This window comes from Panthera uncia, chromosome B4 (genome assembly GCF_023721935.1).
Source record: "Panthera uncia isolate 11264 chromosome B4, Puncia_PCG_1.0, whole genome shotgun sequence".
Lineage (NCBI taxonomy): Eukaryota > Metazoa > Chordata > Mammalia > Carnivora > Felidae > Panthera > Panthera uncia.
In genome coordinates this window covers 58,189,060-58,212,210 of record NC_064809.1, presented here as the reverse complement: position 1 = coordinate 58,212,210, position 23,151 = coordinate 58,189,060, and the positions used below count along the sequence as shown (strand labels likewise).

Sequence of the window (23,151 nt, the reverse complement as noted above, 5' to 3'; positions counted from 1 at the left end):
AAGTGTTAGTAGATTTTGAATTAAAATTTTCTATTTTTCAGTTAGGAATGAAGTTTTTTTGTTTTATTTATTCTCCAGTTAAGTATGAGGAAATGGGTCTATTAATGATCGTAGGCTGTTTAGTTAGTTATAGATAGCATAAACTATAGACTCTTAGATTAGGAAAAACAGAAAACATTAAATTATTTATTAAAACTACTACTGAAAATATGAGTACATTATGTTCTCTGACACTGCCTACATGACAGATCGGATAATCAACTACCCAGAAAAAACTTAGGTGGTTCCAGTGATATTGTTGAAAGACCACTTTTGAGAAGAGAACTTTGTATTCTTTGTGAATTTCGAGACTTCGTTTCTTATTGAGATTCCTGTAAGTGAATGATAGTGTTGTGGGACTTTGGAAAATGACAGTAAATAAGGAAAAGAACTTATGAGTACATGTGTTAAGATAGAGGGGGACCCAAAAAAGACTGGGGAAGGGAGGGGGTCAGAGAGCAAAGAGGAGCAGGAAAACAAAGGGATGGAAATAAGAGACAAAGTACATAGCAAACAGGTGAGGGCAGAGAGCAGGGGAGGGGGAAGTAGAGTTGAGATGAGGGCATAAATATATATAAAGAGAAATTTATGGGTGGGAATGGAGGAAAAGTGAGTGGAGAGAAGAAAGAGACTAGGGACAAGGCAAGAGGATGAGAGATGACAGATGCTGGGAAAAACAGTAGGAAGGGAAGAGTTTGGGAAGGAGAAGAATCTAGAAGGTGGGAAAGAGGAGGAAGCAAGAAAAAGGAATATCCAGATACATGGAAGTACTGGGAAAGAGAGCAAGTCCAAGAGAAGGGAGGGGTAAGAGGGATTTGGGGTAAAGCAGAGAGGAGGGAACAGAGAGGTCCAGGGGGCAGAGAGAAAGGAAGGCAGGACAGGTGAGCTGTGGGCACAGAGGCAGGGGAGGAAGATGCAGCTGTAGGCAGACTTGGGTGAAGGTAGTGAACAAGCAGGAAGGCTGGGGACCAACAAAAACAAAGAGGGGCTGAGAGTGTGGAGCAGAACAGGTAATAGAAGGAGAAATAAAGAGAAGGTAAGAAACATCTAGAAGATGGTGGAGGTGGGGGATGGTAGCAGTGAGGTAACCTGGAGAGGTGTAGAAACAGCAAGAGCACAGAGGAGGGGGAGCATAGAACAGTGGCAGAGAGGAAAAAGAATACATGTGGGAAAGAAGGTTCTTTTTCATAATATTTGGTATTATGGTATGTTTGTTTCTTCATATCATTGCTACTCTCTCGCTTACAGAATGACGAAAAGATGAATGAAGTGATGCATCTGGCCCACACATTCCTGCAGAATTTCTGTCGGGGAAATCCACAGAACCAAGTTCTCCTTCACAAACATCTCAATTTGTTTTTAACTCCTGGTGTAAGTACTTTAGTGACTTCTAATATTTATAGAAAAGTGTCCATCAAATTTGTTTTAGCAGCATTGATGAATGGAATTTTATTAGCCTTTGCCACCTTATTTTTTCCTCGTAGAGGTTCTCTCCCTAAAAGTGAATATGTTTTATTTCCATTAAGGAAACATTTACAGACACTTGAAATATTACATGAATTTTACCTGAAAGTGACAACTTCCTTTATATGTATATAGTTTAATGTTAGGGAAAAAATATGGTAGAACAAAGATCTAACTGAAATGCCCTGAGTGAGATAAATATGGAAAACTCAAAGGTAGAGTTAACTCTGTAAAACGTGTGTTGGCGGATCCTGGGGAAGAGCTAACTTTGAGTAATAATTAATCTCAAGAATACCATTGCCAACATGCTGACCTTTATGACAATCAACTCCTTCTTCCAACTAAATTCCTTTGTGAGCTCAGTTTTCTTTTAATGGTGAATGATCTCACTGCATTTCGTAGAAGACTTGCACAGGAAACCCACTATGGCTTTGCATAAAGTAGAAAACTAATCACAAGCAGGGAAATTAGCCTAAGTAGAGTAAAATAGAAAATTGATCGTGTCAGAATTACAAGGGCACATTCCTCTCTGGTTAGCTCCTTGAAGCAGAAACCATGCGGCACATCTTCATGAACAATTACCATCTCTGCAATGAGATCAGCGAGAGGGTAGTACAACACTTTGTGCACTGCATTGAGACACATGGCCGCCACGTGGAGTACCTGAGGTTTTTGCAAACGATTGTAAAAGCAGATGGCAAATATGTGAAGAAATGCCAGGATATGGTAATGACAGAGGTATGTTCTCAGTTTGCATTTTAAGCAGCTTCCCAGAAATAATGGGCTCAAGTAGGTGTTTTCTGTGAATGTATAGTGTAGAAAACCCCCCACAATAAAGGTTTGGAAAGCAATTGAATCCTGACGACTTCAGCAACAAATATATTTTGTTTAGATCTAGTGAAGGAACATAATGTATGTTGATTTTATAACTTTCCAAGAGTTTATTTTTCTTTTTGATCCTTAATGAATTTATGTATTTTAAATGGCAAAATTGTATGAAATGTTATAATTTAGAAGGGAAGCGATACATTTTATATTTAAAATTTTTTCAATATGTAACAACAATGGTTTAAACTTTGCTTTCCCACTGCCTTTTGATACTCTGTTCCTCAAATATAGAATGGATATTCTCTGCTACCATTTGTAGAAAGGTTTGAAGGGAATTAAATTAATTAATAGAAATTATCCATTGGTGATTTATTATAGGTAGAACCGTAGGTATTTAGAGTAAGTTGAAAATTTAAGAAACTCAAATTGTTGAAGTACCTCATTTATTTTGCCCTCTTCATTGTGATGTTTGACATTGAGTGAGGTTTATGCAATGAATAAGTTACTCACCAGGAACCAAGTGGTACTTTGGAGAAATTGAGCCCATTTGGGTAAATCATTTCTCTGTGACCTAATGGTTCTCTAAAGGCCTATATGGATTAAGGCTGCTTTCAACCATGGCGACTAAACAGTCACGTAATAGATTATATTGATATGAGGGGATTTCATAATTCTATACTTTAAACTTGGGAATGGGGGAAGACTTCTATATTGACACGATGTGATCCCTCCTGCCCCATAGAAATCTTAAAATTAATTCAGCCTAAAGCCTTGAATTTTTTAATATTTATTTATTTATTTTGAGAGGGGGTGGGGGGAAGGGGCAGAGAGAGAGAGGGAGACCCCAATCCAAAGCAGGCTCCAGGCTCTGAGCTGTCAGCACAGAGCCTGATGTGGGGCTCAAACCTGTGAACCATGACATCATGACCTGAGCTGAAGTTGGACGCTTAACTGAGTGAGCCACCCAGGTTCCCCTCTCTCTCTTTTTTTAAGTGTTCTTTTTCTCTCATCTCCACTTTTACCTCCATTCCCTATTGCTGCCCATGACACATGGAACTTCCAGATTCTTGTTGAGCTGCATTTGGCTCAAAGTACTTGCTTTTTGTTTGTTTGTTTGTTTATTTTTGAGCAAGAGAAAGAGTGCGAGTGGGGGAGGGGCAGACAGAGAGGGAGACACAGAATCAGAAGCAGGCCTCACTCAGGCTCTGAGCTGTCAGCGCAGAGTCTGATGCGGGGCTCTAACCCACGAACTGTGAGATCGTGAACTGAGCCGAAGTCAGATGCTTAACAAATTGAGCCACCCAGGTGCCCCAAGATACTTGCCTTTTTATTCTGTCACTATTGAAGGGAGTGGAGATATTTTATTCTGTTTTAGTAAGATTAGACTTATGAGATTTCTCATGTCTTTGGCAACGGCATCTTCTATTTGAAGTAGAGGAAAGTAAGTTTATTCAAATATTTTGCAGGTTTAATTTCAGGGGGTAACTCACTGGTGAATGATTAACTATCATCCATGTCACTTAATTCTTGTCCCTATCCATCCTCCCCATATCTCCCTGGCTGGTTTTGATAGTATTCATAAATAATCACTTGGCGCATGACCAGAATCTTTTTACTACTCTGTCTTGGTATAGTTATGCTTTTGCAACATTATTTGTGTTTTTACAAAGCGATGCATGTATTTCCAGATAGACCAAGCCTTTAGAAATAACTGCACAGATGAACATTCGATTTGGACTGCTATGTAGATTCTCTTATTATCGTTTCAGTTGATAAATGGGGGTGAAGATGTGCTGATATTTTACAATGATAGAGCCTCATTTCCCATCCTTCTCCATATGATGTGTTCAGAGAGAGACCGAGGGGATGAGAGTGGCCCCTTAGCTTACCACATCACGCTGGTGGAGCTGCTGGCAGCATGTACAGAGGGGAAAAATGTCTACACTGAAATCAAGTGCAATTCCCTTCTGCCCTTGGACGACATAGTAAGGGTGGTGACCCATGATGACTGCATCCCTGAGGTAAGCCTGGCAAAAGCTTAGCAGCCATGGAATTGTTATTAATATAAAGTCCATAAGTGCCGAAGTCCCCATACTATTTATAACGAGATGACGTATTTAGTCAAGAAATTGTACTCAGCTATGTAATTAGAAAAATTTAAAAGGGCATAACAAGTTTACTTTTTCAGTTCCACAAGAAGCTATGAAAGATGATCCATTTTTCAAAGTAGAGACACTGTTGGTTTACTGGGAGCTACTATAAGTCTCTTAAATTCTAAGTATGTCAAGATGGTAAAACAGATTTACTTGTAACCTGTGGTATGTTCTTGAGAATGTAAAAAATGCTCCATAAATAATTCACGGTCATCAATAGGAGAGGCCAGGATGGTGCAGCAGTATCATCGATTAGACTCTGTAGGTTTACCTTGCTTTACGGAATAAATGCATTCATGGAAATATGGACATGCATTTTGCTTTATTCACACATCTGTTTTTTGCTCTCTGTCCTTCTTTGGCTGATAATAGGGAAAAAAAAAACTTGTTAAAAACTGGTTGTCTGCCAACAGGATTAATGAGGCTTCCAGGAATGTATATTGCAATAATTTCTTTTTCTTTTCTACTGTTGTATTGCTGCAAAGTTCATTAATGTGTGATGCATTGAATATAAGCCCAAACATTTTTTTTAAAGAATCAGGTTGTAGCAAAAAGTTTATGAAGAAAAATAACAGTGCCCTGCTTGTCCCATCCACCTTTCTTCCTTCCTTTTTCAAATCTTCCCTCCCGTCCTTCCAATCAGTTTTACTTTTTTTTTTCTTTTTTTTTTTTTTTTTCAACGTTTATTTTATTTTTGGGACAGAGAGAGACAGAGCATGAACGGGGGAGGGACAGAGAGAGAGGGAGACACAGAATCGGAAACAGGCTCCAGGCTCCGAGCCATCAGCCCAGAGCCCGACGCGGGGCTCGAACTCACGGACCGTGAGATCGTGACCTGGCTGAAGTCGGACGCTTAACCGACTGCGCCACCCAGGTGCCCCAATCAGTTTTACTTTTTATTTTTAATTTATTTTTTAAATTTACATCCAAGTTAGTAAGCATATAATGCATCAATGATTTCAGGAGTAGATTCCTTAATGCCCCTTACCCATTTAGCCCATCCCCCCCCCCCCCGACAACCCCTCCAGTAACCCTCTGTTCTTCATATTTAAGAGTCTCTTATGTTTTGTCCCCCTCCCTGTTTTTATATTATTTTTGCTTCTCTTCCCTTGTGTTCATCTGTTCTGTATCTTAAAGTCCTCATATGAGTGAAATCATACTATATTTGTCTTTCTCTGACTGACTAATTTCACTTAGCATAATACCCTCTAGTTCCATCCACATAGTTGCAAATAGCAAGATTTCATTCTTTTTGATTGCCGAGTAATACTCCATTGTATATATACATACCACTCCTTCGTTATCCATTCATCCATCGATGGGCATTTGGTCTCTTTCCATACTTTGGCTATTGTTGATAGTGCTGCTCTAAACATTGGGGTGCATGTGTCCCTTCGAAATAGCATCCCTGTCTCCTTTAGTAAATCCAAACATTTTAAGTTAGAGTGACTTAAGAATGTGTTAGATTAACTTCCCTACTTCCAACTAGTGCTATGTAGTGATGAACTTAAAAATATATTTTTGTGAAATTTTGTGGAATTATTGACACTTCATATGAAAGGTACTTCATGCTTTGATTAGTTTGAAAGAAGATGGCAAAGAAAGGAAGCATAGTGTAGTGCTTAAATTCATGGGTTCTGTCTTTATTTGAGGCCTGAAGCTCACTGTGCTTCTTCCCACATGCAGTTCTTTCTGACCACACCACTCCGACCTCTGATATTCACCTACCTTGCTCCTCTTCATCCTTCTTGATTCAAGCATTACTTCTTTAAGGAACACTTCCCTGGCCTCCCATAGTAGATAGAGTCTATACGAGTCTACAATTTGAAATTTGGCCTTTGGATTTTGTTAACACATGTCTATAGCCTTCACATCCTTTCTCAAGATTATAAGCTTGATGAGAATAGCAACTAGGTTGTTTCTATTTACCATTATATTGTCTGAACCTAAGTCTATACTTAATAAATATGTTGTGAGGGGCATCTGTGTGGCTCAGTTGGTTGAGTGTCCAACTCTTGACTTCGGCTCAGGTCATGATCTCACGGTTTGTGAGATGGAGTCTTGTGAAGGGCTCAGTGCTGACAGTACAGAGCCTGCTTGAGATTCCCTTCCTCTATGCCCCTCCCCAGATCATTTTCTCTCTCAAAGTAAATAAATAAACATTTAAAAAATATATGTTTTGAGTGAATGAATGAATGAAAGAATGAGTCAGAATCCTGGATCCGTTACTTCTAGCTGTGTGACTGATTCCAACAGGTTACTTAACCTTTCTGATCTTCAATTTCCACAACTTTATTTTATTTTGTTTTGTTTATTTTACTTATGTAAGTAATCTCTGCACCCAGCATGGGGCTTGAATTCATGACCTGAGATCAAGAGTCGCATGCTCTTCTGACTGAGCCAGCTAGGTGCCCCAATTTCCACAATTTTTAAGTGAAACAAGGATAGTATATATCTGAGAGGATTGTTGGAGGATTAAATTAAGTAAGATATTACTTACAAAATTCTGAAGGTGTTTGGCATGCAGCAAACCATGGATAAATATAAGCTGCTGTCAAGATGATTATGATAATGCACTGAATGGTTCCGATGTCTCCTTTCCTATAATCAGTTCTTGACACAGGCACCCTGTCACTGAAGGTTTGTTTTTGACCAGAGTCAAGTAGAGATAAGCACTGAAGGCATGAAAGCTGGCCCTGTATTCCTTATGGTTCTAAGTTGGATTCAATGAATCCTTGAAATTGTTTACATGATTTTGTATTTTATATGCATTTTTGAGGGAGGTTTATAGCACACATCACATTTTCATCAAAAAGAAAGAAAAGAAAAGAAAAGAAAAACTACTGCCCTACACACTTTAGAAGCACTCTATGTTGGTGAGATTCAGTCCTTTTTGAGGCATTTTGTTAAGTATGGAAAAGAATTTTATTACATCTTAAAATAATGTAATTTTTTGTAAACTGTGAGCCTGTTTCTTCTCAGAAATAGTAATTTAAATATTTCTGAATGGCAATAACAGTATTTAATGAATACATTTAAACATTATATTAGAATCCTCTTGGTTTCAAAATATAGAGACCTATCTTAAATGGTTTAAATAAAAAAAAGGGAATTTTATTGGCTCTTGTATTTGGAAATTTGAAGGATAGTTCTTATGATGGGTCAAGATATTCAAACAATGTCAGAATTCTTCCATCTCTTGGTCCCTTTTCCTTTGTGGTTTTGCATCGTTCTCCTGAGCTTGTTTGTCCTCCACACGTCTGGAAAAGATGGCTTCTTGGAATTCAGGTTTACCTTGTTCTACTTTAGTAATAAGAGAGAGAGAGAGAGAGAGAGAGAGAGAGAGAGAGAGAGAGGGGTGGAGGGGAGGGGGAATGACAGAGATGGAGAGAAAGAAAGAGAGAGAGAAATGGGGAGGGAGAGGAAAGAAGACAGGGAAAGGGATCACATTTGACTCTCAGTGTCTCAGGTACAATAGACTTGGTTTAAGTCAAGTGTACTCTTGCACACCAATCACCGGGCCCAGGGGAACAGGCCCCTAGGTCATGTGTTTACCCTGGGTCAGGGGCTGGAGTGGTTTAGTAAAAAAAGGGAAACGAGAATGCTTTCTAGGCAGAAACAAAACATGCTATAATCCACAATAGTCACTCAGATTTTACTTAACTTGTCGTAATTGGCATTTGAAAATGAACAATCAAGAAAACAAACTTTCTTTTGTATTTGAAACTTGCACAGGTTAAAATTGCTTATGTGAATTTCGTTAATCACTGTTATGTGGACACAGAAGTGGAAATGAAAGAAATCTACACAAGTAACCACATTTGGAAGTTATTTGAGAACTTCTTGGTGGATATGGCAAGGGTGAGTTACACTTCCATCATTAAATAGTACTGCATGTTTAGTTAGGCTGTTGATATATATTTTGACAAGGTGGTATCAAAGATCTGGATGAAAACTTGGAATTAAACTCGCCAACTTTGGATGTAATCCATTGCATTGAAAAAGTTGTGAATGCATTTCACAAGATTGTGACATTTAATGAGTTCATGTGCACAAAATACCCAGTATAGTGTGTGTAGCAACAAAGCGTTCGTTTTTCCTTTTAAAACTGACTATATCATTTTGTTATGAAATGGGATTTTAGTGGCATTTTTACAGTGGTTAGGAAGATATTGGCAGAGGTCAATTTGTATTCAACCTCTTAACATGGGTGCAATTATGAACCATAGACGGAAGAGATCTCGGGAAGCCTTGACCCATGCTTTCAGACAGACAGGTACTTGACCAGACTACCCAGGGCTTAGCATTGCTCAGTGTTGCCTATTCAGAATTTTCTTTGGGAGAGTGCTCCAGTAATTGAATCATCTGGTATTTTCACTTGTCAGTCAAAATATCTCTTGCTTTTTACTGAGTCCATTTCCTCTTGTTGGACTTTTGGTGGGGATTGGAGAGGACATGTGGAGCTGGTTGACATTTTCTAGATATTGTCCAGCATATGGTTTTGAGTAAAACTGAGTAAATGAATGCACAACTGAAGAAAGGAAGGAAGGAATCTTCTTTATAGACAGCACTTAATTTCATTTAGTTTATCTTAGGCCCTCCCCCGCATTTTGGCATGTTGAATTGTCAAAACATACAGGTTCTATTATGTTAGTATTTTTTGATCTTCTCTAGTTTTCCTTTGAAGTTATGGGATATAATGTTCAAAGAGTTGCACTAATAGAAGATAGTATATAGATAATCCCTAGAACTATGATGACTTATGGTGGACTGGCCCAGTGCTTTGGCTCTCTGCATTCCTGAGTGCTTTATGCCTCATTTAGATATATTTAGAGGAGAGGGATTAGTGAGGTCCATATTTCCACTGTCTTATAAGAATGGATGCTGACTGTTATCCACTAGCTAACTGCCTCCATACAACCCTTTCTGGAAGGAGAGAAGACAAAGGGGGTATGATAAAACATCGAGACAGACTCAGACATCTGAGAGTAATCTTGGAAAATAAAATAAATCAGTATTATTCCAGTCCAGGAACTCTTTTATTTAGTCAGAGTTTTCAGGTGAAGTGTGCTTGTTTTACCTTGGCTGTGGTGTGGGATGAGCCAACTCTACTATGTTCAAGCACATGTGGAGTAAGGCAGTTCCGATTTGACTTCATTTCTATAGAATGAAAAGCCACTCATTACCTTTGTCAGGTAAACCAGCACCTGTGGAGAAATCATCTTGTTTTACACAGGACTTTCGTACCACTCATATTTACCCCTGTGTCCTAGAGAAAGCCCTTGTGTCTGATCGGCTGCAAGTATCTCTAGAGACCTTGAAGTAAAGGATGGTTTATATGCCGATGACTGAGCTTTAAAACTGCGCGTGCAGGAAGATATTAAAGAGATTATAGACTGATTTGCAGAGTTGCACAGTGCCACGGACTAAAGATAAGCTTGAAAAGACCAAGGTCACATTCTAGGTGGCATGAACTGCAAAGCTAAAAGGATTTTTATTTTTTAAACCATAGAAAGCTAATGGTAGCTGCCACTGGTTATGCCACCTTGGAAACACCCTTTTCATTGATGTGTTCGTAAGGCTAAGACCTATATATTCTTTTTTTGTTTGTGTGTTTTCAAAGCATGTGCCTGCTAGGAAAGATTTTTATTTTAATTGTTTTGAGTAAGTAGACAATTAATGTTATTTGTTATAAAGCCTTGAGGGGAGTTTTGAGATCTTTTTAGCTTATTCACTCATTATGTCTAACCACAACAGCTTATCTATATTGCAAAAAGCATTTTTTTTTTACCTTCTTGTTTTCCTCTTATTTATATTTTAAAACAGCAGCTGTCTTATCCCCTCACCAAGAACGACAAAGAATCACCCTTCCTATTTCAGGGAAGGGACAGGAAACCTGACTTTTCCATAACTGGGCTCTTTCTCCTCTTGAAGAAAAATTAAGGAGCCACTTCATACTCAAATTCAAACACAAAAATTTGTTAAAATAAGGAGAATGTGGCCTTCTAGGCAAATTTCTAGTTGAGTAGATCAGTAGTTCTTAAGCTTCGGTGAGCATCAGAATTACCTGGAGAGTTTGTTAAAGCACAGATTACTGAGCTCTACCCCAGAGTTTCTGATTCAGTAGATGTGAGTCTTTTCATTTTTTACAAGTTCCTAGGTGATGCTGAAGCCGCTGGTCCAGGGGCCATACTTTGGGAACCATTGCAGTAGAATATAGTAGTGTAAGAGTAGGTACTTTAGAGGCATTAGGCAGACCAAAGTTCAAGTCCAGATTCTGCCTCTTCCCAGCTCAGTTCCCTTGAGCAAAGTACTTACTCCTCTGACTCTGAGTTTCCATATTTGTAAAATGAATACAATAACACATTCCTCATAGGGTTACCAGGAGGATTCAATGTGATAATGTGTATAAGGCTCTTAGCACATGTGTGGCACTTACTAAGAGTGCTGGTAACATCATCTATTCCATCCAAATTATGGCAACATCACTGTGATTATTATAAGGTTATATGTAGCCTTTAAAGCAATTGCAGCAATCTTCCTCAATACCTATACCAAATAGTAATGTTGAGGATGACCAAAAGGAAGACCATGCAGTGCAGGCGAGAGCCAGAAACCATGCCCGTGAAGCAGGACATGCACAATACTGGCTTGACATAGAGATGGGCTAAATTCAGATGTTCCCATAAAGTGATGAAGTCCTAGAGCAGCTGATTCACATCAGTGAGAAATGGTGGAGGGAATCTGGAGGGAAAGTATGTGGCAACTTGGGCCTAAAGAATCATAGGATCTTAAGGTTGGAAGAGACTGGCAGTCGTATAGTTCACAGTCTTCAGCACCTGCCTGTGTATTTCCAGTAACAATGATCTCACTATTTTTTTTTTTTTGAGACAACTGGTTTCATTATTGCATAACTTTAATTGTTAAAGCTAATAAGATTAATTTGCTAGCGTGGGGTGACTTGCCTCGCTAGGAGCAAGAGCTGGGAAGTCTGCTGCGGCCTAATCCAGTGCCTTTTCCCTAACAGCTCCTCAGATTTGTTATGACAGCTCATGTCTTTCAGTGGTGCCTCTTCTGGTATGGTTTCTGGGCTCCTTACTCTTTTAGATACACTTTTGGGTTCTCTCTAATTTGTCAGTGTTTTAAAAGTATGACATTTGGACTGGAACCCAGTGTTTCAGGCAGGGTCCGGCCAGCACAAGGCAGATGACTATTTTAGTAGAAGTTTGGAGAACAATCTTATTTAAAAGGCGAATGAAATGAAATATTAATATGGAGAGGCATTCATACCACCTTCCACTTTTCTTTTCAAGTTTCTCTGGAATCATTTGTACCAGGTTCTTTTTGTTTACTCTTGGGTAAAGCTCTCTAAAGAGTCTTATTTTTTAAAAAAATATTTTTCTTTCTTTCTTTCTTTCTTCCTTCCTTTCTTTCTTTCTTTCTTTCTTTCTTTCTTTCTTTAAGAGCGTGAGCAGGGGCGATGGGCACGGGGCGGAGAGAGCATGGAGCCTGACATGGGGCTCGATTCCTTGACCCTGGGATCATGACCTGAGCTGAAATCAAGAGTTGGATGCTCAACCAACTGAGCCACCCAGGCACCCCTAAAGACTCTTTATTAATATCCTTCATATTCCTGTTTTCACCCCCTTGTCTTTTATCTTGCTAAGACCCATATAAGAAAATCTTTTTGAAAGACCATTTTTAATAAACTGGTGCTATGTTTCACATACTTAATTCCATTCTGATTTCCTGACAGCATCCGTGTTCTGTAAAGATACCATATTTAGGCAGGCAGCAAAGGTATTAGACTCATGAAAAGCTGTTCCACTGTCTTTCAGAGCATGTAGTAGCAGCTCACTTTGGTCCATGTTCCACTGGGCTAAAATTGGCATTCGTAGGGCAGAAATACTTTCCTTTGCAGAGTCAGGGGATTGAAGTCATTATTAGAAAGCACCTTAAGAGGAGTGGACTATGGTCAATGTTAGCTTCAGAGTGTAGTTTTTTCTTCTGAAGAAGTTTCCAATTTTGCTATTAATTTCAAGATTTTTGTAATGACCAATGGTACTCTAAGTGACATATTGGCAGAATGAAATTAGACCAAGAAATAACTTAGAGGTGCATCTAATGTAGTGTCATGTCATTGTCCCATCAGTCACTGCTTAACAGGACAAATTGGAGTATTTTATTTTCAAATAGTGAGCCATTCCTGCCCGTTACTTAGCTTACCGAATAGGTCGGAAGTAGGAGTAAAGGTGGAATTTATATGCGCTTTGAACCACACTTTCCAAATTCTCTAATTTGACAGAATTGAGTAAGTTTTCTTTGCTTGATGATTTGATTCTAGAGTTTTTTTGTTTTTGTTTGTTTGTTTGTTTGTTTGTTTGTTTTTTTACTTTCTTAAGTTGAAGGAGCCATTGGCAAGTCTTATTTTAAAGGGTTCCTTTTGTCTGGCCTTATTAGCTAGTATTGCAGGGAAGTGAAGAGTAGAAAGACTCTATAAACCTTATCCTTTGTACGGCACTTTTCCTTCAGTTGTGAAGCCTCCCTCCTTATTGCCCACTCTTTCTCAAGTTTAAAAAAAATTTTTTTTAAGTTTTTATTTATTTTTGAGAGAGCATTTGGCTCAAAGTACTTTTTAATTTTTTTAGTGTTTATTTATTTTTGAGAGAGAGAGAGAGAGAGAGAGACAGAGTGTGAAACGGTGGGTGGGGAACAGAGAGACGGAGACACAGAATCTGATGCAGGCTCCAGGCTCCGAGCTATCAGCACAAAGCCTGATGCAGGGCTCGAACTCACAAACCACGAGATTGAGACCTGAGCTGAAGTCGGATGCTTAATTGACTGAGCCATCCAGGCACAACTTTCTTAAGTTTTTTTTTTTCTCTTTCCTCCGAATCTTTCCAGCTTCTAAATATTGGGATGTGCCAGACTCAAACTTTGGACTTACTCCCTTCTATTTACAATCACTTGCTTGCTGATCTCATCATTCTCCTGTCTTTAATACCAGACTGATTTAATACCTTCTCCTGATGTCTAGTCTCCAACTGCCCGTATGACATCTCCTCTTGGCCATCTAACCTCATTTACCCCTATGTCCCACTAAAAATTAATTCCCTCTCAAGTCTTTTGCATCTCATTAAATGGCAATTCCATGATTCATTCTAGGCATTCAAGCAAAAAATCTTGGTGTTATCTGTAAGTTTTGTTTTCTTATACTCTAAATCCATTCCTTAAGCAAATTCTCCAAACTCTAAAATATTCAAAACATGACTACTTCTGAACAGTTCTTCACTACCACCTTTCTCCAAGATTAACTCTTGTCTGGATTATTGCAGTAACCTCATTACCTGTTTCCATGCTTTCATGCTTGCTCTCTTTCTTCATCTATTCTCTGTACAACAGCCATAATGACTAAAAAGGAGAAGAAGAAGAATGCTGGCTCAGGTCACTCCTCTGCTTAGATTCCTCTGAACGTAAAATGTCTACATGATTTGGCTATTCCCCTGTTTACCCTGTGTCCACTTAATTTCCCCTAGCTCTCTGTTCCATCTACTGGCCATCTTGCTGCTCCTCAAATATGCCAAACACACCTTTCTGTCTGCCTGGGATGCACTGGTCTTCCAGGTATCTTCAAGATCTCTTTCATGTTCCTACTTAAAGTCTTCCAAGAGCCCTTCACTTACTACCTTCTGTATAGCAGCTTCTTCCCTCTTCTCCCCCCTTCACTTGCTCCAGTTTTCTTCATAGAACTTATCTCCATATGACATTTTTATATGCATTTGTATTTTTTTCTACTGAAACAAACAATGGGAAGGGGTTTTGTTTGGTTCATTGCTGCACGCCTGACCTAGAACAGGTTCTCACACATAGTAGATAGTATGTATTTGTGGAATAAATAAATAGATGTCCACTGAGGTGAAAAATATTAAAGAGATGAATTAGAAAACAAAATAAGTGTAGTCTTAGCATAGAATTAAATCAATGTGTCAACGGAATGAAATAAATAGGTATAAACAGATTTTACATATGTAAGATATTTATGTGATAAAGAAATTGTTACCCAAGAGTAGGGAAGTGATTAGTTACTTTCAGGGATGAGCAAACTTTTTCTGTAAATGGCAAGGTAGTTAATATTTCAGCTTTTGAGGCCATTATCACAACAGCTATAGCAATCACTAAAGGGAAAGGAGCCACAGACAATATGTAAATGAATGGATATGGCTAGATTTGTCCCTTAGGCTATAGTTTGCTTACTGCTAGATTATTAAAGTAATAATAGAAGCTACATTAAGGTAGTGATTCTTATATATTTAATTCATCGATAGACCTCAGGTACATAGAACATTCTTGTCATGGAATAGACATTCAACAAAAATCATTGATTTGAACTAAATCAGAATGACATTTGAGGACACTGGCGATGTGGGGTGAAATGAACTCCGCTCCTAACCTAAATCATACAATGGCGCAAATTGCAATTAGATTAAGATTTTAGAGATAAATGTGGAACAATAAAAATGGATGGGAATATAGGTGGATATTTATCTGTCTTTAGATGAGAAAGTTCTTTTTAAGCATAAAAGCAGTGAATGAGAAGAGCTAAGGAAAATAATAGACTTTTCGCTATTTGAAAGTTTCAAATTTAAGGACATAAAAACATCACGTGCATAAATAAAAAAAATCAAAATAGAAGAAGTTACTAAGTATTTTTAAAAAGGCCTAAGTAATCTTTACATAAAGAACTTTTATGTATAGGTAAGAAAAGCACTCAAAATCTAATAATGAAATGGTCAAGACCCAGGCATTCATGATTTATAGAGGAGGAAATACAAGTGAACCCCTGAAAAAAATAGTCAACTGCTAATAATTTTTTAAAAAAACAAAGAAAAATAAGATCCAGTTTCTAACTATTAAAGTTGTAAGGGCAAAAAGATAAAAGTAAAGAGATAATGTTAAATGTTGGTTCACATACTTTGCTGATGAGAATGTAAATTTATGTCGTCTTTCTGAAAAGCATTTTGGTAGTACATTAAAAGAAAACTTCATACCTTTTTAATGTGTCAAATAATTTACCTTCCAAGAATCTGTCCTTGGGAAATAATTAGAAATGAAATCAAAGATTTATGGTCAAAGAAGTTCAACATGCTTTTATAATAATAGATAGTCGGAAATAGTTTCAAATTTTAATAATAGAGAAATAGTTCAATAAATTATGATATATCTATAAGATTGATGTTATGGAGTCATTGAGATTATTTTTCGAGGATTTTTAATAACGTGGGAAGGTGCTAATGGTTCAATGATGAGTATAAAAAGAATACAAAACTGGTTATCTAGAATAATTTCAGTTATGTAAAATGTACATGGTAGAGCACAAGGATTATAAGAGAGGATTGTAAGAGGTTAATCATGGTTTTATCTAGATTTTTGTATTATGGATAATTTTTTCTTTCCATTTTGTGCTTTTCTGTATTTTTTTCAGGGTTCCTACAATCAATACATACTGATATTAAGAAAAATATTATGTTTTTAAAAGATGAATTTAGAATTCTGAGAAAGCCAACTGAGTGTACAAACTGATGCCTCACCTAAAAAGGAGGTGTAAAAAGCAAATGTTTGGAGGTTTTGGCCTCATGAGTGAAGGAATGCAAATGCAAATAAAAATGTGCCATGACCTCAGCTATGCAAAGGAACATGTTTACTGTGAATGAGGAATACAAAAACAATCCTTAGGACTAGTATTCCTTAGTGTCTGTGATCACAATTATGTTACTGACACTAGAGTTGCTCTATCCTACAGGGTAGCAACTTGCCACATCTAAAATTAAATTTTAATTGGGTAAAATTAAATCAAATAGAAAATCCCGTTCCTCAGTAGCAAGAGCCACCTTTCAAGTGCCCAATAAGCATGTGCATGGGACATCGCAGAAACAGATCCATCATTGCAGAAAGTCCTAATGGACAGTGCTACTCTAGCATATAATAATGTATTTAACCCCACCTGTCATCTTTGGAAGAGGAGCAGTCGCTTTCAGAGCCAAAGGGAGAAGGGACATTCTATATGCAAGGGGAGAAATGTTAGTCATAATTATGTCTAGAAATATTGTTTAATATTTGTTTTTCAGCAAATGATTTTATACCCACTATGTGCTGAGGGCCTGCATGTGCAGTGGTGAGCAAGTCAGACTAGTTTCTGGTGTCAAGGGACTTATATTCTACTGGTGAAGACAGATTTTCACTTGCTCTTTCCCCCAGAAACCTCCAGGGCTCTTTCCTCCCTCCCTTCAGTTTTTTATTAAAATGTCACCTTATCCAGAGAGGTTCCCCAAGCAAGTTATATAAAATAGTAATCCTCAATTGTGCCCATTCATCCTGCAGCATGAAAAAGGAGCTGTACTCCTCCCTGTACAGCCTGACCTTCTTTATTTTTCTCTAGAGTCTTCTATCTGCTCTATTTTCCACTTATATTATGTATTTATTAGTTTGTCTATTGTGTGTCTTTCCTGGTTAGAAGAAAGGCTCTTCTAGATTAGGGACTTTGTTTTGTTTGGTTCACTGTTCTAACTCCTAATCCAATCTTTAGCTTCCATTTAAATAATAATAGTTTAATAATTTAAACAAATAACTTGAAAATAATAATAGGTGGAGTTTGGGATTGTTTTAATATTTTATTTTACAAATATTTTAAAAATAATGACACATGGAATATACCAGAGATATTTAAATAGTGATTAATGACGTGCTATAAGACAAACCTCAAGCAACCTAAGAATGAGACAACAAATTGCTGTTCAGTAAGTTTGTGGAGGACAGTTGGATATCAAAATGGGAAAAATTGATCACAATCCATAAGTCAGGTCACTACAACAGCAAACTGCTAGATAGTGTGAAGAGTTAATGGGAGTCAAGATGTGTACAGGGATGGAGAAAGACTAGTAAGAAACTAGAGCAAAATGTATAGCATATCCTTTTCTTTTGTGGAAGGGAGTTTTTCCTTCTTTATATTAAGTAAATAGAAATGATCGAAATAAAAAATGCTCAGAATTCTGAATATTAAGAATTATTTGACACAATGAAGTGTAATGGAATGAACATTCTAAATAAAAAATCAGAATGTGAGAATATATGTGAAATGACAATCAAAAACGGCTTACTATGAAAAATATGTTAAAATGATACATACTGTATCAGTCATTATCCAGGTCTTATTTAAAGTGGTTAGAGGATTTGGATCATCTGTACATGACAAAATAGGCATGAAATGATTACATGGGAAGTGCCAGGCCTCATTAGCAATGTCAGAAACACAAAATAACTTTTAGGTGTCATTAAATGGGCAAAATAATGATAATTTACTGGTAGAACAGTCGGAACAAGATGGCATACTCCAGGAGATGCGGGCAGTGTGTAAAGGACTGAGAAGGCCCAGGGTAGCACCCAGGAATTGGGAACAATGCAAAGCTGTTTGCACCCAGGCCTGGAGGGGCAAGGGCAGTGCCATTGTTACTGGAGGCACTGCAGAAGGGCTCAATAGGAGCTGTCCCCAGAGATGCAGACATTGCTAAAGCCTTTGTGAGGAGGAGCTGGGGCTGGAGGCAGAGGCCTGGCAGGCACCTGACTTCCTTCTCTTCCACTCTGTTCTGCTGCTGGTGCCCCGTATCAGTTGAAACCAACCGGAGCCTGAACACAAGAGCTGGTTGGTACTAATGGGGGAACAAAAAGGTTGTTGATAGCATTGTAAATTTATTAATTTAGAGGATCAGCTCATGAACAGTACAAAACGATCTATATATCCTCATCTGGTGATTCTTCTTTTGGTGGAATGTACCCCAAAAATCTGGAAGTAAAAATAATAATTTTGCACAATTCTTTATGGTTGCAAAAAATTTTTAGGGAAATCACACAAAAGACTAGCAAGAAGGAAATAACCAAGAAAATAAGAAAATGATTTGTATTTTTGGTTATATATACCTCAATTTATTCCCCAAATGGATTAAGGCATGATGGTGCATTAAAATGATGGAATAAATATAACCTTTTAAAGTGAGTGTTTCAAGAATGATGTGGGATGTGCCTTATAGGAAATAATGGTATGTGAATAATCTGTGCAAATAGATTGAAACTTTGAAAATACATGAATTACACATAAAAGTTAAGTTAATGTGATATCAGTTTTTGAATCATTTCCAATCTTTCCTCCAATTGGAATGAGGCAGTAGAAAGAGGTAAAAGGACAGAGAAATACTGTTATATTTTGGGTTCTTTTTTTTCCTGGAAAGTTTTAAAGAATTTTAATAAGAAAAGTGGCTTCTTACATCTCTTCACTATCCATGATATTATGATGTAGGATGCAAGGTTCTAGAGGTACAAAAATTTTATCATTCATATGGGGCAGAAGAAATATCTTGAAAATTTATTTGAATTTCTGATTCAAATTCATTGAGGAATATATTCAGATAGTTCTGTAAACCCAGACTTTTCATTACCCAGGATTTTGAGGAAAGTCTTTGTATAGAAATAGATTACTTTTACTAATCCACTGACTAAAGCAAATTTCTGAGAGGCTCTTTAGCAAATGTCTAGTTGCAGGCAATTCAATGTGATACTATAATAGCTCTGGAGAGCCCCACACTATTGTGTGAAATGTCACTGGATTTGGAAGAAGGTTATTTGGGCTGGTAATAATAGAAGTGGTCAGCTACTTCTTCAACTTTAATATATTTTTATCTTACAAATCAGAAAATTTCAGTATAAAAGCCAGTGCTGGGAAGAAACTAAATGAAATAAATCCTACTTTATGTCCATCATGGGAAAACTAATTTTATATTAGTTCTGGGACCGCATTCGATTTTAGTCCTGATGTTCCACAAATATAGCCTAACCCAACGTTAACCTTAAATAGTGTAAGAGTCTTTTTATTCTTTCATTTTTAAAATTAATTGATTCATTCATTTCCCAAATATTTACTGACCATGTTGTTTATGTCAGGCATTATGTTATATGCTGGAACACTAACCAAAAGATTACATAATTTGACATAATTTATTTCCTTTAATTGCACTGTTCTCTGCAATAACTGTGAATTAATTCTAATGCAACCCTGCCAGGTAGTTGACACTTAATAGATGAGGGAAAAATGAAGTGCCCTGATGGGAAATGACCTAGAAGGAAAACAATCCCTGTGCTCTTTTACCTCCACTAGGCAAATACTGTTATTTTTCAAACCAAAACACTGGGACACACGTTTCAGAAAGGAATTTTTCTCTTTCGTGAACTTATTTGTGTGAAAGGTTTTAAAGCAATATCAAATTAAATTATACTTGTTCTTTTGATTGATCACCTTACTGAAAAGAAAAAAATGATGTAGAAATTTGGATTGTGTAAGAACCTCTGGAACATCTGGCCACCATATTTCCCCACCATCACTGTGTGAATGTTTAAATGCTGTTACTCTGCCTCAGGTTCTCACACCCTATGCTTTCCCCCTCCCACTTTCTTCTTCTTCTTTTTTTAATATGAAATTTATTGTCAAATTGGTTTCCATACAACACCCAGTGCTCATCCCAACAGGTGCTGTCCTCAATACCCATCAGCCACCCTCCCCTACTTCTTCTTTTTATCTTCAAGTTTCTTTTTGTTACCCAGCTTTTTTTCATTTGTTTTTAATCATGTATCTTCACTGTTGCAATTTGTCTCCCCTGACATACTTGGAAATTTGTAGTTTGTGTTACAAAATGACCAATTTCTGCCTCATTTAATCACATAGAGCAGGGCAGGAACCAGGCCTATGTTCTTTTTTGATATATCCTTAGCACGTGTATTATCTCTTCTTGCTTAGCTTACATGAAGAAGGAAGCATACAAAGGCACACTTCCATGCTTCCCAGTTAATCTATGGATGAAAAGGTCAAAAGTGTTGGAAAGAGTTTTATCTTCTTTCAGCTTTCTATTTTCCTTGCCAAATATTTTCTCTTGGCATCTCCAATTTGGGCCAGGTATTATAGGTGAAAATATGTAGAGATATAAACCACCATTAATCACATTCACCCCTTTCTTATAATGACTGTTTCCTCTTTGATTCGCTCACATTGTGTACAAGGGTGTCTTCCAGCAAAGCCAAGCTTGGGGACAGAGGGAGAAGGTTGGTGTGCAAGAGTGTGTAGGAGCAGAGCAGGAGGAAGGGGCTGGGGTCTATGAAAGAACTCTGGTCCAAGGATGAAATGACAACCAAACTTAAAGGAGCAGCTACAGTAGAATGATAAAATTTTAATAGATTTTAGGTAGAAATGTGTTTATTTAAAACAACTTTAAAAAGCACAAGGAATGTTATAAACAACAATTTCAGAGCAATTTCTACAAGGTCTCAGTATTGAGTTAGCATTCAAAGATGTGATAGGACGTATTGAGTTGTTCTATTTTTCTCTTCAGGTTTGTAACACAACCACAGACAGGAAACATGCAGACATCTTCTTGGAGAAGTGTGTTACCGAGTCAGTAATGAACATCGTGAGCGGCTTCTTTAATTCCCCATTTTCAGACAACAGTACCAGCCTCCAGGTAACGTAAACAAATACAAAAGCATTCTGACGCATGATTTACTTCCCTCGTTTGAGTAGGAAAAAAGTTTAATCTAACCAGGAAGTCATTTATCACACTTCTGAAGGTTATTTTTCTCTCATATTTTTTATTATTATGCCCCTGAGTTTACTAAACTTTATTTTAAATAAAAAGGCCCCATCTTCTATCTTCAAATTGAATTATTCCTTCTCCCTCTAAGCATAATAGGAATATTCATTTCAGTATATTGGCCGTGTGCCAAATAGTGCAATGAACAGTTCTTTAAATGAACAGGCATTCTGACTCAATAATTCCACTTTAGTAATTTATCCTGAAAGAATTAGCAGGAATTTATATACTAAGATTTTCATTCAAGCATTTATAGTACTTAAAAATTGATATCGACCTTAAATGTCCATGAATAGAGGAATAGCTAAATAAATTATGGTGTGTCTGTAGGGTGGCTTATTACATAGCAATTGGAAATCATGTTTTAAAAGAAATATTTATGACTAAGGAAAATGATTATGAAGTAATATGAAGTGAAACAGGCCCCAGAATTGCAATATAGGATCATCCAAATCTGAGTGTGTTAAGAATATGGGTGCAGGTATACACAGAAAAACTCAGGGAGTAAATATCTTCAAAATCTCGATACTGATTACCTCTACATGGTAGGATTATTGGTGATTTTCATTTCTGTGTTTCCCAAATATACTACATTGATTGTGTATTACTTTTATAAAAATACCATTTCAGGAGCGGTGGGTTGCTCAGTCGGTTAAGCATCTGACTTCCACTCAGGTCATGATCTCACGGTTCGTGAATTTGAGCCCCATGTAGGGCTCTGTGCTGACAGATCAGAGCCTGGAGCCTGCTTCAGATTCTGTGTCTCCTTCTGTCTCTGCTCCTCCCCCACTCACGCTCTGTCTCTCTTTCAAAAATAAATCAACAGTAAAAAAAATTTTTTTTAAATTCCATTTCAATTATACTTTCTTTAGGGGAAACTTTGAAACTATTAGAACCATATGAAATTGTTTTTGTAGGTCATAATTATTATCTCCTGTACTTTCATGTCATATGAAACCAAAGTATACAATCAGTCAAACAAGCAAACCCAAAACACCTCCTCTATTTATACTGGGAAATAAACCAGAGATTATTAAAGTAAATACTTAAATTCATGTCATTGGCTTCAAAAAATGCCAATTTCTTTCTGATTAAGAATATAGTTAAAATGCAAATAATTGGTTTTCTATAGAGTCTGGCATGGTGCCTGTCACGAGGTGGGTACATAATAAATATTTGTTGAATGAGATATTCTGTGAATGGCACTGACACTCAAAAAGACCTGATCATAGTTTATTTTGATGAACATTTTTGATAATGCATAAATGCTATGTCAGGAGCATGAATGGTTTAATGGTCTATTTGCATACTTTCTGTTTTCAGACACATCAGCCAGTTTTTATTCAGCTGCTTCAATCTGCCTTCAGGATTTACAATTGCACCTGGCCAAATCCAGCACAGAAATCATCTGTGGAGTCTTGTATCAGAACTTTGGCTGAAGTGGGTAAGTCAGAATGTCAGGTCTTATCTATTTTTACATTTTGTTAAAGAAATTGGGCTTTTGGCTAGTAGGCAATACAAGTGGCTTTCCAGTTTGCAATTTAATAAGAAAGCAGGTATGGGAAAGAGCAATGAGCAGCAAACAGGTCTGAATGTTGCATACTTTTGGGGAGGGGAATATAATTATTCTATTTCTTTTTTTCCAAAATTTAAAATTTATTTATATATTTTTAATTCTTATATTTCTAAACTTAAATTTAATATTGTATATGACACTAACATAGCTCCAGAAGATTTTACAGAAAGGAGTTTAGTTTGTTGCCTCACATTTCATTATAGAATTGTTTCCTCTGTTAAGTAGCCTGGCATCCGAATACCTTCATAGAGCAGTGGGACCTTTTAAGGGTTTTGGTTTTCCAACGTTGTTTGAAATCCATCAGTATTTACTAAGGTTTTGTTGTATATAGAAGCCTTCAGAAATTACAAATGAAATGGAAGGTGAGAGGATTATAGCTAAGGGAAGGTTAGTAGATTTTAGAGAG

The 23,151-nt window shown here is 37.1% G+C and overlaps 1 protein-coding gene across 2 annotated transcripts in view; it reads left to right on the top strand.

Moving 5' to 3' along the window:
• ITPR2 (inositol 1,4,5-trisphosphate receptor type 2) overlaps positions 1-23,151 on the top strand; it is a 490,724-nt gene that overhangs the window by 215,044 nt on the left and 252,529 nt on the right. For both annotated transcript variants that reach the window (XM_049627177.1, XM_049627176.1), the window contains exons 29-34: positions 1,288-1,410; positions 2,041-2,241; positions 4,101-4,352; positions 8,220-8,345; positions 20,912-21,040; positions 22,493-22,613. In XM_049627177.1, coding sequence (XP_049483134.1) covers positions 1,288-1,410; positions 2,041-2,241; positions 4,101-4,352; positions 8,220-8,345; positions 20,912-21,040; positions 22,493-22,613 — 952 coding nt within the window. The remainder of the gene's footprint in view (positions 1-1,287; positions 1,411-2,040; positions 2,242-4,100; positions 4,353-8,219; positions 8,346-20,911; positions 21,041-22,492; positions 22,614-23,151) is intronic.